This window comes from Branchiostoma floridae, chromosome 6 (assembly GCF_000003815.2).
Source record: "Branchiostoma floridae strain S238N-H82 chromosome 6, Bfl_VNyyK, whole genome shotgun sequence".
Classification (NCBI taxonomy): Eukaryota; Metazoa; Chordata; class Leptocardii; order Amphioxiformes; family Branchiostomatidae; genus Branchiostoma; species Branchiostoma floridae.
Window position 1 is genome coordinate 15,515,761 of NC_049984.1, and position 15,850 is coordinate 15,531,610.

At 40.8% G+C, this 15,850-nt stretch overlaps 2 protein-coding genes across 8 annotated transcripts in view; one reads left to right on the forward strand and one right to left on the reverse strand.

Annotated features, from left to right (window-relative positions):
- The window catches only part of LOC118418133, a 12,721-nt gene extending 11,096 nt beyond the window's left edge, over nucleotides 1-1,625 (forward strand). The window contains exon 11 of the mRNA XM_035823966.1: nucleotides 537-1,625. Coding sequence (XP_035679859.1) covers nucleotides 537-733 — 197 coding nt within the window. The 3' untranslated portion in view covers nucleotides 734-1,625. The remainder of the gene's footprint in view (nucleotides 1-536) is intronic.
- Nucleotides 1,626-2,203: 578 nt separating this feature from the next.
- The window catches only part of LOC118417817 (protein BANP-like), a 14,631-nt gene continuing 984 nt past the window's right edge, over nucleotides 2,204-15,850 (reverse strand). For 3 of the 7 annotated variants that reach the window (XM_035823558.1, XM_035823559.1, XM_035823560.1), the window contains exons 2-14: nucleotides 14,192-14,292; nucleotides 13,747-13,853; nucleotides 12,636-12,814; nucleotides 12,045-12,157; nucleotides 11,654-11,710; nucleotides 10,740-10,886; nucleotides 9,750-9,825; nucleotides 8,977-9,140; nucleotides 6,648-6,865; nucleotides 5,910-6,044; nucleotides 5,149-5,214; nucleotides 4,567-4,710; nucleotides 2,204-3,505 (exon numbers count right to left, since the gene is read on the reverse strand). In XM_035823558.1, coding sequence (XP_035679451.1) covers nucleotides 3,437-3,505; nucleotides 4,567-4,710; nucleotides 5,149-5,214; nucleotides 5,910-6,044; nucleotides 6,648-6,865; nucleotides 8,977-9,140; nucleotides 9,750-9,825; nucleotides 10,740-10,886; nucleotides 11,654-11,710; nucleotides 12,045-12,157; nucleotides 12,636-12,814; nucleotides 13,747-13,853; nucleotides 14,192-14,249 — 1,533 coding nt within the window. In that variant the 5' untranslated portion in view covers nucleotides 14,250-14,292 and the 3' untranslated portion in view covers nucleotides 2,204-3,436. Of the gene's footprint in view, nucleotides 3,506-4,566; nucleotides 4,711-5,148; nucleotides 5,215-5,844; nucleotides 6,045-6,647; nucleotides 6,866-8,976; nucleotides 9,141-9,749; nucleotides 9,826-10,739; nucleotides 10,887-11,653; nucleotides 11,711-12,044; nucleotides 12,158-12,635; nucleotides 12,815-13,746; nucleotides 13,854-14,191; nucleotides 14,293-15,850 lie in introns of all 7 variants that reach the window. The other 4 variants (XR_004831391.1, XR_004831392.1, XM_035823562.1 and 1 more) reach the window with 4 other exon arrangements.

A 15,850-nucleotide genomic window follows, 5' to 3' on the forward strand; every position in this document is an offset into this window, starting at 1 on the left:
ATGGAAGCGGATCTCGCCCTGGATCCCCGTCCGGGAATCTAGGCCAGGCAGTCCGGGTGGAAGCTGTGAAAGTGGATCCCGCCCAGGATCTAGGCCAGGCAGTCCAGGTGGAAGCCATGGAAGCGGATCTCGCCCTGGATCCCGTCCGGGATCTAGGCCAGGCAGTCCGGGTGGAAGCTGTGAAAGTGGATCCCGCCCGGGATCTAGGCCAGGCAGTCCAGGTGGAAGCCATGGAAGCGGATCTCGCCCTGGATCCCGTCCGGGATCTAGGCCAGGCAGTCCGGGTGGAAGCCATGGAAGTGGATCCCGCCCGGGATCTAGACCAGGCTCTAGGCCAGGCAGTCCAGGTGGAAGCTGTGGAGGCGGATCTCGCCCAGGATCCCGTCCGGGATCTAGGCCAGGCAGTCCGGGTGGAAGCCACGGAAGTGGATCCCGCCCGGGATCTAGGCCAGGATCACGGCCAGGCAGTCCAGGTGGAAGCCATGGAAGCGGATCCCGTCCAGGTTCACGGCCAGGCTCCCGTCCAGGCAGTCCAGGTGGAAGCAGTGGACGTGGATCCCGTCCAGGGTCTCGTCCTGGGAGTCCCAGCGGAAGTGAGAGCGGACGGTCCAGGTCTAGTTCCAGGTCTAGGTCTAGGTCTAGGTCTAGGTCCAGGTCCAGGTCCCGAAGCCCCGGGGGAAGGCGTCCAAGGGCTCCTCGAATGAATCAAGAAAACGTCAACAGCACACTGTAAACGTCGATACTACTAACTCGTCATATCTTTAAATAAAATAAGGTTTCATTAAAACAGGTTGACCATTGTCACTAAGATTGACATGAGATGTATAGATTTTGAGCAAAAGCCGTATTCATTCCACGAAGTTTACTTGCATGTAGCTATAGCTAGTTGTTAAGCATAAGACGAAGCAATCATTAAATGAATAAGTCAACGTGGCAACTACACCTTTATGTAAAGCCATTATGTAATGTTACTAATGTTTTTGACTTTTTTCCACTTCGAGAGTGAATACTTCTTGATTAGCTGTTGGCCAGTAATCTTGCACGTCATTAGATATTAACTTGTAGCTGTTGACCTTATTTAGTGACTTAAGTCTAACAACGTTGGGTACGTAGATGGTACAATAGCAGGGGAAAAGTTAAATTGTTGTCAAACCACGCATTGCTAAGGTCATGCATATACACATACATAGGTTGTTGTTTTTTTTTCAATAAAATTTTATGGGGTTTTGTGAACACTGCGACAAGGGATTTTGTAATGGGACAAATTTTGATACAAAACAAATAATTGACAACCGTCCAATCCTTTATTGCAAGCCAGGGTACAATCTCAAAGCTTGTTTCAGAAAGTGATGTTCTTTTTTACACATTCTATGCAAAATTCATTGTATGTTCCATGCCTGGTGTATAAGTATACAAAAATGAAATATAATGTACCAATGTAACTAAGGTAGGATCAAATGGATACTTACGTGTTTTTACACAAAGGAAAATATTTTTGAATGGTTAACAGATTTATATATTTATTGAAAAGCTCAGGTTATTTTGCCACGTCTTATTTGAACCCCACGCAGTTGAACTGTTACTGTAGTAGTTTTGCTATGCTATCAATAAAGAGTTGAATCATTTCCGTCTGTAAAGTGTGATATTTGTGTGTTGGAAGCAATTTATCTGTAAGAAAGCCTTAATAATATAAAGCAGCAGTCATAGGTTACAACTATTACTATTGAGCGTGTAGTCCAATGGTTTCAGCGTGTAGATTATTATTATGTTATGTGTAGTCCAGTGGTTAGCAGCCCAACTCTGGATGCAGAACCCATTAGTTTGATATAGGGAAGTGTCGCAGTCCTTAGGACAGGATATTACATGTAAGTCATGGTCCATTGTTCAATGCACTTGTCAAAAAGAGTTACGCACTTTTCCCTGTACAATGAACCTTCAAGTGTACATAGCGTCTGTCTTCTCTGTCAGGACTAGCGGATGAATAGCTCTTCTGTGTGTTAAACTGGTTCGATAATACTTTCTTTCACTTATATATTTCTCGAAATTCAAACACAAGAAAAGTTAACATTATGTCCAGATTGTCTCTACCTTGCAGTTAATTGCATATTTCTAATGGGCATATAAGATGTTCAGCACCAATCGCAAGTCAAGTGGGGAGAGTAAAGAACCTCTATGATTAGGAACCTTTCAACAATAAAGATACAAATTCCAAAATGTTATTTCATTCATTTTAGATCCATCCATCCAATGACCACACTTCAAAGAAATATATTACAAAATATCAAAACTGATCATTCATCCACACAATCATTTTGTGCCTGGCTCATAAATTGTACAATGTCTGTAGGATTCCAACGAAAAATTTCTGTCAATTCACAACAGTAATTTGCTGAGCTGCATTCAACCTAACCATAGCTTTTTATTGTTGGAAAAACTTGGAGACCAGGGACAGTTGACAATGGAAAAAAGCTGCCAAGAAAAGTTCTGGGACAGATTCAGAATATAACCTGTCACGAATCTTTAGTTTTCTACTTTTGAAGATAAAATATCAAGTAACAGATTCAAGCAAGATATACTGTTAGTACGGAAATTTTCACTGATTATGACTAGTTTACGTTTTTCAATGCAAACAACACCACCGCAAGAATTATTGTAAGTCGTAAGTCTGCCTAACCCATTGTGTCAATTAGGAAATTAACAGCAAACACTCTACCGTGGGATTAAATCCCTGCAAACTTAAATGCAGTTACACTAATCCGAGGATGTGTACAACTATTTATCTAAACTGTAGACTTATATTTTTTGTAATTACCTCATCAGACATTTCAGTGATTCAACAACGAAATAAGACAAAGAATCAGTTCATCTTGCTTAGAAATCAACCCTTCAAACTTGTATTCTGGCACTTCACTGTCACCTTAAATTCAATATGTACAAATCGATGAAAGTTCTGAGGAAGAAGTATTTTCTTGCATTTCAAGACAATGTAAGGGATTAATCTAATTCAATATAGAACAGCTACATATAGCTATAGCTACAATATCTCACACTAAAATACAAAAACCTTTATAAATGTAGTAGGTGATTTTTCAACTGTCAGTCTAAGTCAGGAGTTTATTTACAAGCAGTAAGCAAATATTCTTTGAGCTTATCAGTTGAAATTTTAACACCAGGGCCGCCACTGAGTCATAATTCATGAATATCAACATTACAAAAGAGAGGGTTATCAGTACAAGTTTTGCCATTCCTTATACAAAAAAATGGCTAATTTACAACAAGGAAGTAGATCTGACACAGCAAAAATCTTGCAACCATCATGGCTGCCATTACCATGGCAACAAGCAAAACGAATGAATGGAAGAAAGTCTTGACGAAATGCAACAAGTAACATCGGCAGACAGACGGGAACATGTTCAGTCCGTCGTTAGGTCGGAGGTCACTGGGGCATGCTGACCTCCTGACCCTCGATCTCTTGGATCTGCACCTCGTCGGGCTGTTGGATCTGCTATAGGAACACAAAACAGAAAAGGATCAGTTCAAAGGTCAAGTTAGAAATGTAAGTCCTATACTATAGTGAAAATGGTGGGGCAAACATCTGAAAAAGGCAGGCACTGCTATTCACAAGCCACTATATAACAGTCCCATACATTTTACTTTATACTTTATCTATTTTTCTATTTAATGTTTTATCAATTTTGTTTTACTATTCTGCATTTGTGGAAGGACTGACAAAACAGACTATCACTTTTTCTAGATGTCAACCCAGAGACCAGAATGTAAGGTTTGATCTAATCACACAGGGAAGGACACCCTACTCTTTTCGATAAGTGTGGCGGGTTCTTTAAAGTGCTTGAAGTGTGGCTTACCTAGGCAACCTGACTGAAGAAAGTATTTCGAACACTGTCATCATGAAATATGACAGACCACGAGTTGTTCTTCAGAAATGTATAAATAGCTTTTAACCCTTTGACAGGAATAATTTTTCACCCTAAACAGGGATAATTTCAGCGTGAAAGCTCATCTGTGTATATGATTCATATTGAAGTTTTTCAACTGTCATTCAACACAAAATTTGCTCACCTCAAATTTTTGGTCGCGCCTATGTCAAACTTCTTCAGGAGTGATGATTCAATTACTCTGAGCCCGATACTGCCTGCCAGGCATCTATGATTCGTTACTCGAGTCACGTGCGATACCGCCTGCCAGGCATCTATGATTCGTTACTCGAGTCACGTGCAATACCGCCTGCCAGGCATCTATGATACGTTACTCGAGTCACATGCGATACTGCCTGCCAGGCATCTATGATACGTTACTCGAGTCACATGCGATACTGCCTGCCAGGCATCTATGATTCGTTACTCGAGTCACGTGCGATACCGCCTGCCAGGCATCTATGATTCGTTACTCGAGTCACGTGTCTCCAAGTCACGTGCTCAGAGTAATTGAATCATCACACCTGAAGAAGGTTGACGTATATAGGTTCGACCGAAAATTTGAGGTGAGCAAATTTTGTGTTGTATGACAGCTGAAAAACTTCAATAGGGATAATTGCACTAGCCTTACCTGTATCTGCCCCTCCTGTATGTGGATTTCTGTAGTCTCCATCCCATGCAGGGCTGTTGGCTGGGACTCTATGGACATGGCACCTGGCTGCATGGCCACCTGCTGGATCGTCACTTCTTCACCTGGCTGAAGCACCTGGGGGATATAAAAATAGGATGCCCCGTGTTAGTAAACGGTAGTTCATAGTAGAAACTACGCAGCGAAACAGAATTAATAGACCAGTTCCATAGCAGCACCCAATTCCATCAGAAGGTAGAAATGCAAAACAAAATCTAAACATTTGACAGAATTGCAGCCACTTTTCCATTGGTCAAACCACTAATTGCACTTCTCTCATTGTTTGAACTACTAGTACTAATTGTGATGGACAGTCACTCTCAGTCTACCATAATTTGATATGGCAGTGTCAATAAAAATGTCTATAAAGAATGTAGAACTGAAGTGCAAATGTGCCTCTGTGTGAAAAGGTACAATGGTGGTAGCTATTGGTAGATATTATAAAAGAAATATTGTTTCAAAAACTGTCTTAGATGAGATAGGTTCTGATTTTTAACACATGAAGTGTTGGCCTGAGATACTTACTGCAACCTGCTGTCCGTCCGCTGTCTGTGTGATCTGCACATGGTGGACTTGTGTACCATCTGCAACCTGCAAGCACAAATATTCAAATCTTTACTCTAAATCATCAAACTTTTACAGTATACATACTGTATATCTTATTCATTTTATCACCAATTCATAACACAGCGAAATTCTGTCTCCAATGTATTCCTACTGTAGGAGGTAGGAGAGAAAAGGAAGATCTAAAATACTTATGTGTTATTACTGTACTTTACGTTTTAGATTTTTCTTCTCTCTCCTACCTTGAAATAAATTCACAGCAGAAGTACCGGTAAATGAATTTGCACACATTACACATACACTTAAAGCTGTCATTGGGTTCCTTATGAAATGTCAAAATTATAGCCAATAATTATAGAAAATAATATAAAAATATCCTTGACGTTATCGTTAACCGTAACATGGTGGCCGTCAGCTTGTGATATGGAGGTGGTGTACTGTGATAGGGTGGGACTTACTGTAACATGGTGGCCGTCAGCCTGTGTGATATGGAGGTGGTGTACTGTGATAGGGTGGGACTTACTGTAACATGGTGGCCGTCAGCCTGTGTGATATGGAGGTGGTGTACTGTGTTGGGTGGGACTTACTGTAACATGGTGGCCATCAGCCTGTGTGATATCATATGGAGGTGGTGTACTGTGATAGGGTGGGACTTACCGTAACATGGTGGCCGTCAGCCTGTGTGATATGGAGGTGGTGTACTGTGATAGGGTGGGACTTACCGTAACATGGTGGCCGTCAGCCTGTGTGATATGGAGGTGGTGTACTTGGTTGCCCTGAGTGACAGCTACGGTGTCGCCTGGCTGGATTGCTGTCCCCTGGATGTGAACCTCCATGTCACCCTGATTGACTGCCAACTGAACAGATACATGTACAAGATGAGGTTATTCAAGGACATCCTATCAAATATGCAGCCCATAAACTTGCAAATTTATGCTGGAAATAACCGTACATGTACATGATTGTTAAGCAGTATAGGTTTACAGGAGTTTTAATAACATTGTTATAGAAACTTGACATTGTAGCTACTTGCACCATACATGTATGTTTTTGTAGTTGCCACCATAACTACATTGAAGATACCTAGAAGACGGTTACCACCACAGCTAACTGTGATATAGTTGCAACCATAGCATGTAAATTGTAAACAGAAAAGCTAATCCTAAAATAGCCTGTTTTAGGCTGTAGTAATAGTGGGTTGTTTTCCACTGTGTCTGGGCATTGTATTGCCCAAAGCCCATCGCTCTTCTTCCACCACCTTTTACCTACCTAGTCCCCAACCCAAGCCATTCCAACACCTGGGTGGAGTGAGGAAATTTGTGTGAAGTGGCTTTCCCACAAGCACAACATTGCTGGCATGTCAGGGGATTTGAGCCAAGTACCTCTAGACTCTGGGTCAAACACTGTAATCCTGCCGATAAACGCCACATATAAATTGTAGCTTCGAGTAAACCGCTGACCTGTGATAACTGGTCTGCCTGTGCCTCAGGATGTACTGTATGCAGCTCCTGCGCGTACACAGTGTGCATATTGCTGGGAAGCTTGCGAGCGAAGGCCTTCACCGTGAGCGGCTGGCCCCGCTGTCTGCGCCGGAAGGACGTCCGACACTTGGAGTCGATGTTCTGTTTGATCCTGTGCCAATCTGCGTCCGTTATCCCAAACTTACTGATCAGGTGACCTGTAGGAAGCAAAATATCATAAGACAGGAGAAATATGTCAATGCATACATATATCATACTAATTGTCATAATTCTGATAAGCCCAGTTGTAAAAGAATGGAACCCAAGGCTGTCATATATATGCAAGTTATCAATTGACATATGAATTATGATAAATTCTTTCATCCATGCATTGTCAATATACTAGTCTAGATACCAGAGGATCCCCCATTTGTATAATACTGTAAATGCATTTAAGTTCGCGGGGATTTAATTTCGCGGTAGCGGGAAAAATGACTTGTCGCGGTGGTTTTAATTTCGCGGTAACAACATCGACTGCTGTCTAATACCTTAATAGAAAAATGTTCGCGGTGGATTTAAGTTCGCGGTAAAGTGGTCGCCGCGAAAACCGCGAACATTAATCCACCGCGAACATTTCTGCATTTACAGTATTCCAGGCATTCAATTGAAGTTCCCAGATGGAATAACAGAGAAGCAACTGTACATAGTGTATGATAAACATCGGGGTGAAATCCTATCTAAGTACATATGGCACCCAGGCTACCGGTACACCCACAGTAAACAAGTGCTTTTAAAAAAAGCTGGCGTTTCGTCTACGTTTATGAGTGTGAACTGTCTTTTTCTTGAAGTAAAATCTGTTAGAAAAAGTCACTCAAGGGCTGTTGCGTCTATAAGAAAAATTGTTATTTTGGAAAGGAGTACTGTTTAATAGCTGGTCTTGGCTTACAACTTTATTTTAAAATGTACAATAAGTTCATTATAAAATCTATTAATATACTAGTACTCAGGTACTTAAGTACACTTGAAAAAGCACCATCAGCACTGTGACAAGATTCTATCTAAATTGACTACCAAATGTCAAACAAATATCCAAACCAATTAACAGCTACCTCATCTCTATTACACTGGTTTCCGCATTTACAACATTTCTTCCTTGTTTTCCTGGATAATTTTGCTAATATTCATGAAAATTTCCATACTTTTGTGTCGAGCGGTGTGACTTTCCACGTCCGTGTTGTCTGAAAACTTCTGAATGAAGTCGAACTGAACAATGGAGCATTTGCTACTGTAAGAAAGGATTGCTGTTTTTGATGGAGTTTCATGCAAACAACATCAAGAGCCTCTGTTTACATCATGAATAGTAGTTTAGTGGCGAGTGTTTTGCGAGAATCATCTTACCGCGCATAGGAGCCGCTGCACGGTATTTGCCATTACCATGAACAGAAAAATTCGAATGCCGGGTTTGGAATCTATGTTCATAAGACAAAGGCCTTGCATATATATGAAATGAATACTAAAATAATAATAAAAATGATATATAAAAATATAATATCAATAAATAAATAAATAGAATATTTATATATTATCTTCAATATTTAAAAAGAAAAAAATCCACTCTCGGTTTCGAATCAGGGACTTTCGGATCCGAAGACCTGTGACTTTACCGATTGAGCTAAGTTGTTACGTGTATTATATGTGAGTGTACATAATGCTTTAACCTCACTACATAGTATTATTTATGTCGATTTTCGGTCGCTTTCTTGATAAAATCATTTTTTCTTAAATAATAAAAAAATGATATATAAAAATATGATATCAATAAACAAATAGAATATTTGTATATTATCTTCAATATTTAAAAAGAAAAAAAATCCACTCCCGGTTTCGAACCAGGGACTTTCGGATCCGAAGACCTGTGGCTTTACCGATTGAGCTAAGTTGTTCATGTATTATACGTGAGTGTACATAATGATTTAACCTCACTACATAGTATTATTTATGTCGATTTTCGGTCGCTTTCTTCATAAAATCATTTTTTTTTCTTGTGCAATCTTGTGGAATAGATGTTATATGGCCATTTTCCAGGATATTGAAGTCCGAAACCACAATGCAATGGTATTTCCGAACAGTTGCATGCGGTCGCATGCCATGATATAACCTCCTTGGTTGAACCAAACCAAGCATCCATTCCTTGAAGCACTGAAGGTAAAACCCATCACATTGCGTTTCGTCGCCAAGGGCGACGAAACGCAAAAATTAGATGCACAGCTCCAATTTTGGGTCCACAAAGGTGCACGTGCCACAAGTATTACAAGCCCCATAGACTCACATCTGATGCCGTATATCATGAGGGGGTCCAGCTGCTTCTTGCCGTGCCTGCCCATGCCTGAGATGTTGGACATGGCCTGGGTCTCACGGTCAAACAGGTAGTCCAGCAGGATCAGGGCCATCCGCTCGGCTGTCCGACATGTCTGGTGGATGTGGAGAAGATCTCTGGGGGAAAAAAAGGACCAGGAAATTAACTGTTGTATAAAATAGTCACAAAACTGTAATCACACACTCAATCTCATTGAAAAATAAGACATCTAGCTAGGGCTACATATTTCAATGCAACAAGAGGTACAGGATTTGGTACAGAGATTCAGGTTCATATCCAGACCTGTACTTGAACTATTTGGCAAAATGACCTGGTCTTCAATGATGTGAAAAACACAAAAGACAGTTAAAAGAAAATACATTTAGGTATGGTTTAAGAAGGATCTCACATTAAAAAAATATCATGCTGATCTCAAAGTGTATAAAATGTTTTCATCTTTTTCCAGGGACAAGTTTTCATCTGTTGTATGTCGTAGGAATAATATGTCTTTGGTAACAAAATTCAAAATGCCAAATACTTGAGAGTTACGCCGTACACCAAATACTTGAGAATACTTCAATGTCCTGTAAGTTGGACCTGATTTTCCCTGTATTCTAACTAGCATGCTAATGAACATGTACAGTTTTGCACTATCTTACACAGGGATTGTAGTGGTGTTAAAAGTGGTTTGAATTCAAAGCTACAAACATTGCACAAAAGTCCACCATAAATGACTCTTTACTCACGAGGGTGTAATGGGGCATCTGACTCTCATCTCTATGTTGTTTTCATCCCCCAGCCAAGTTCCCCCTGGGTAGTCCTCTGGCAGGTACAAAAGATAAAAAATACTTTGACACTATTCTGTACACATTCAATATTCAATATTTTAACATATTACATCTGAAACATAATATGATAAATGTTCGTCTTTATTTCTTTGAGACAAAGTACCAATTAATACAAACAGAAGCCACAGACTTCCTGCAACTTATGATCCACTTAAATGACTGAGTCATGTGTTCTATCTGCATAACGTGATGTCACAGCAGCGGTGGATTGTTCCTTCCTTGACAAAGACTGGTGCTGTTCAGTTCAAAAGTTGGGGTAGTCCAATTTTTGTGTTGGATATTACAGTTAAACTAGTTCATGAAACCACTTACGATACAAAATTGAAACACAGTTTGCTTGAAAGTTCATCTGTGCTCGTTGCATTCATTATAAAGATTTTAAGCTGCACTACACATAAAATTGGACAAACCAAAAGACCTGTACAATGCCTCTTTGTCAAGGAATTAACATACTTCTCAATGCATGCAAATTGCAGTCATACCCGTTATGACTTTGTGAGTACTAGATTGAATGCAGCAGTTTGCCATCAATGAAAGGAACAACCTCTTCAGCGTGCAAAATACCCACTTGCACACTTGCACGTTGCAACCACTTTTTGCTTGGTGCAACTAACTTCTGAACTCAGGTTGCACATGGTGCAACTTAGATTTTGAGCCTCAGAACTGGATTTTGTTGTCAATGTACTTTGTACTTGATTTTTAGTTTGAAACACACATGTTTATAAGTAACATGATAGTAAAGGGAATATCTATTTACCTTTTTTTCAGAAATTTTAGTGAAATGTGCAACTTGAAATTCAGTTGTGCAACCTAGATTTTGCCCCAGGTTGCACGCTGTGCAACCCGGCTCAGAAAAGTATTTTGTACACTGCTCTTGGATTCACTAACCTTCAGAATTGAGCGTGATGAACTGTACATTAGGGCCGAACCGTTGTCCCTGGTTCCTGCTGGACTCTTCCTCCACTTCTGCACTTTCATCCTTCATCTTTCCCTCGGGCACGGCCACTGCTCCGCTGGCTGTGAGACACACATCATCTATAGCCCAGCCCAACAACAATCCAGCCCTGGTTCAATACATGTAGCTGTCTAATCATAATAATATGCCATCTCAATAACAACAGGGCCCAACGTGCAGGTATAGCCCAACCCAACAACAATCCAGCCCTGGTTCAATACAAGTAGCTGTCTTATCACAGTAATATGCCATCTAAATAACAACAGGGCCCAACGTGCAGGTATAGCCCAGCTCAACAATAATCCAGCCCTGGTTCAATACATGTAGCTGTCTTATCACAGTAATATGCCATCTCAATAACAACAGGGCCCAACGTGCTGGTATTATGCAAAGCCCAACAACAATCCAGCCTTGGTTCAATAGCTGTACATGTCTACAGTAATAATGCCATCTAGATACGACCAGGACCAAAATACAGGTACTATATAGCCCAGCCCAACAACAATCCAGCCTTGGTTCAACAATAATGGCAACTAGATACCACCTGGGCCCAAAATACAGGTACAGCCCAGCCTAACAATAATACTGTCCTGTTTAACAGTAGTAAGATGGGGAAACAGAGGATAAACAGAGTGAGTGAATGTGGTTCACAGGGTGTCTATACACAGCAATGGCTTCTAGACACCACAAGGGCCCAAAACACTTGTTTCATTCATTGTACACCAAAAATATACCATGTGCACCAGTAATTATAATGCTGTGGTTAAAAAAAGTCATTAATGACAAACCTCCTAGCTCTTTGACACACAGGAATATTCTATACTAGTAATTGATTTGTGCTTCCTACCTATTTCTTCAGTTCCATTTTCTTGGAGTCTTGTTGGGATCGGAGTGGGAACATCATCTACACAAACAAAAGAGTAGGGTTATTTGTTGAGACCATATCATTATTACTGTACAGGCAGCAGAACCTTGCAGTATATTACAACACAACTTATCCAGAAGAGTTGGACTCTTCCCGGCATGAGTGATTCAAAACTTACAGTCCTATGGCTGCACCAGGTGCAATTTGCTGTCGTATCGAGGCTACCTGAGTTAGCGTCGAATGGCATTTTACCTCCGCCTATTGTAAACTCCTCGCAATTCAGGCCTTGGCTGCAAAGGGAGAGTAGTCGGCCCACTCAATAACCAGTAGGATGAATCCAACTGAAAGGTTGAAGTGAGACATTTCAGCCTACCTTCGTTATCTGTACTATGTGTGGATAGGCTCTGGTCCTGGTTCTGTGACTGGTTTCCGGAGTTTGCCGGCAGTCCAATGACGATTGTACTCTGTCTCCGAGGGGTGTGGTGTCTGATGGACAAAATATGACATATCATTATGCTGAAAATTAGTAACATACATATACATACACTTACCGGTAATACGATGCCCCTGAATGAAATACTGTACTGCCTTCAAAGCCCAAATTTTGGTTCATCCTAGCCTAAAATTAATTTCAAGAGCATAGGGCAAAGATCCTACTTGATGACACCTATGATTAAGTATACATGTACACTAACCATCTGTTTTGAGAAGGGATCAATTTGCTTTTGGAATATCATATCATCAACTCTATACTTTTTCCCAAGTTGCCACAAGGAGACCAGAAGTTGACCATGATCTTTGTCTGCCTCTGATACCCACCCCCATACAGAATACCATCACAATCCTTCCATACATCGCCTTTTGTAGTTGCTGGCAAAATATGCGGACATACAGACAAGACACACCAAAACAATACCTCTGGTGAAGCTCACTTTTCACGGAGGTAACAAAAACACAAACGTACTGTTTCCTTGAGGTGGTAGGGGGCGTGACTGAAGGTCTGTTTCCCAGCTCCTTCACGGTCTGTACGATCCCGTCAACCTTGTCCTCCAGAACCTTGGTGCGATTACTCAGACCTTCCACCTTGTTCTCAATCCCTTCCAGACGTAGGCAGATGGCCTTGTTCATGTTGAACAAGATGGACTAGAAAATACAAGACAAAGAATACTGGAAAATTAGTGGGTGTACATAATGTACCTGATTGGAATACTGTGGGTTTAGCCCCTTCTGTATGTAACGATCTGAAGGACTTACCATTTAGTTTCCAATAGCATACTAGTATACACTTTTTAAGCTTTACATATAAGCAGGTGTTCTAGGCAGATGATCAAAGTCAGGGCAGTACAAGTTCATGCATATGGCATAGAGAAAGGGGGGCTAATGCTGTGATCTGATTCCCTATGCTGTGATCTTAGCCCCTTATGCTGAGTTTCAATTAGCATAAGGGGCTTTTCTGTTTTGTTTTGCACCGGAGGAAAGAAATGGTTTTATTGCATCGAATTTGGCCCTCAAATTGCAGAAAATAGTTTCTGAGGGTCTTTCAGGAGGATGCCATTAGACGTTAGACCCCAATATAAGTACTACAATGCTCATGCCATTTGCCTCACTGTGCTACTATGCCCCCTACAGTGTGCAGGGTTCTCCTCAGAATTTTTTAGTATAGTGGAGGGGCTGGCAAAAATAACCCAAACCAACGCGCTGCACTTTCATGAAAATGGGTTCATTTTGCATGACAGAGGGTGTCGAATACTACAAGTATAATGTATTATAGTGATTCCTTTGTTGTGAAGTGGCAAAACAACTATTGTTTTGATCATCGCCCATTCACAAGTTTTTGCAGACAATGCCAACTGGAAAAGTGATGCCACTTGGCACAAAAATCTGTGAATTTTCATTAATTCTAGCAAAACTAACCAAGAAAGTAGGGAAGAAACACACTAAATTTCAATAGTAGTATAGTGGAGCTGGGCTAGGAGTATAGTGGAGGGCCTCCGTTATTCCATCCTCTGGGAAGAACTCTGGTGTGAAAAAATTCTGAAGAGAACTTCAACCCTGATACACAACAGTTTCCTTACCTTGATGGAGCTGGACTCGTCCCTACTGATCTCTGGCTGGGTCTCTGGCATCACGATTTCCATCCGCCGCATCCGTTTGGCAGCTGGTTCTTCCTCTGTCAGCTCACCTGCAATTCAAATGGATATACTCATATATCTACGGAAAGTACTGTTCATTTAGCTTTCCAGGTTTATGGATAGACTAACCCCATAGCCCCATCCACCCTGGTGAAAATGTACAAATGGAAAACAAAAACATTGAAAATATAAATGCAGCCACTCTCTCATTGGTCAAACTGCTATAAACTGCTATACTAATTGTAATCTTTGAATAGCTAGAGCCCTACTCTAACAAAGTAAAACCTGCATCCCCATTTCTATGAGGCATCAATTTTCTGTTGACCCTTGCTTAAACCCTCCTAAATTTGCTAGGATCCCCGTGTAGACCCTCATACATGGTTCTTACCTGTGGCTATCTCACTGACAGCCAGCTGGACCACATCAGTCAGCTGTTCACCAGCCATCCTTTCTCAACACTGGGGTTAACAAGTCTTAGGTAACCAACTTCTGGAAATGTGAAGAAACTTTAAGTTAGTGTATTCATTTACTCTAATTTTATGTAAAATATTTGTCACATTAAATACATTGCACTAACATGTTTGTTGAGAGAAAGAAAAAAAGTTGAGGTCAGGATTAAATACATTATACCAAATGATACAAACACACTCCTGGAGAACATTGGGGAGGCACCAGGTGTACAGCTTCAGGTGTGCTCTCAAAAGTCACCTCCCTAGAGGACGGACTGTTTGACATTTTCACTTATAGGGATAATATCTTTGTCTTTCCTTACACTACATGATATTGTTGATGATCATAGTAATATGAATATCAGTGATGTACTAGTACAATAATATTATTTATGTAAATCACAAGTTTAGAACATGGCCATCTTTCCTCAGCCAATCAGGAGCGAGTATTTCTTGTGACTAAATCCACATAGTATGGCGTCCCTAGGGGTAGGGGTGTACTAAGTAACGAATAAATTGACTAAGTTGGAGACGCCCATCATTCAACTGAATGGTCTCCCTAGGGGTAGGGGTGTACCAACCAACAAATAAATTGACTAAGTTGGAGACGCCCACCTTTCTCATGCAAATAAAAGCACTTAAAGAATTAACAAAAAGGGAAACAGAAAATCAACCTATATTACTGAACATCTTTATTCATAACATAAACAAAGGAAATTCAGAAAGGAAAAGTCAGAAAACAAACAAGACAATAATAAAGCGTTTCTTGTAACAAGAAAATGTACAAACAGCATTATCTAGCTAGTTACATCAAATACATGAAAAATATAACCTCCTTGGTTACGTCAAGCTAGGGAACAGGTTCTCAAGATAGTAAAGAAAAACTTTAAAAAGTAGAGATGCTACATAAAAACATGCGCGTTAAATTGATAAAAATGAAGCAAACATGTGGTATACGATCAATACTTCCATAAAACTTTAAAAGAGAAACAAACTAAAATGGAGGAAGATGTGGTCTACCAGGAACGGGTCGAACTGGGAACAGGACAGCTCGTCAGGACGGTTACTCCAGCAGGGTGAATGAAATGGGGGAGGGGGCAGCGACATTGGCTGGTCTGTCTGGCAGGAATTGGTCAGTATCAAAACTACAAAACAGTTCGGCAGAGATGCCAATATGCTGCAGCAAAACGTCCGCCAGCTCGAGCTGGAACTCAGCTGGAACTCGGGCTGTGTACGGAACTCGCCTGTACATACTGTGAAAACGGCTGAACATACTCGAGAAATTGGCCTTCAAGAGATGCCACGTCCTACTCATTTGAGGTCAGGTTGGGAACTGGGATCAATCTGACCTCCTTGATCTGACATACACCCAAAAAACAATGGCATTGTGGTGCAAAAAAGCGTTGTAAAACCTGACATGAATTTCACACAAGCCTCATATGGAAAGGTGTGAGGCGCCATCACCAGGGTCATGAATGAGAAATAGAAGAATGTAGCCTGTCTGTTTGCTTGCTAGGAAAACAAACTACATGTTTCTAGTGACTATAACAGTGTATTTTGCTTCGGAAAGATGGCCATGTTCTAAGTCAGTTAGATCT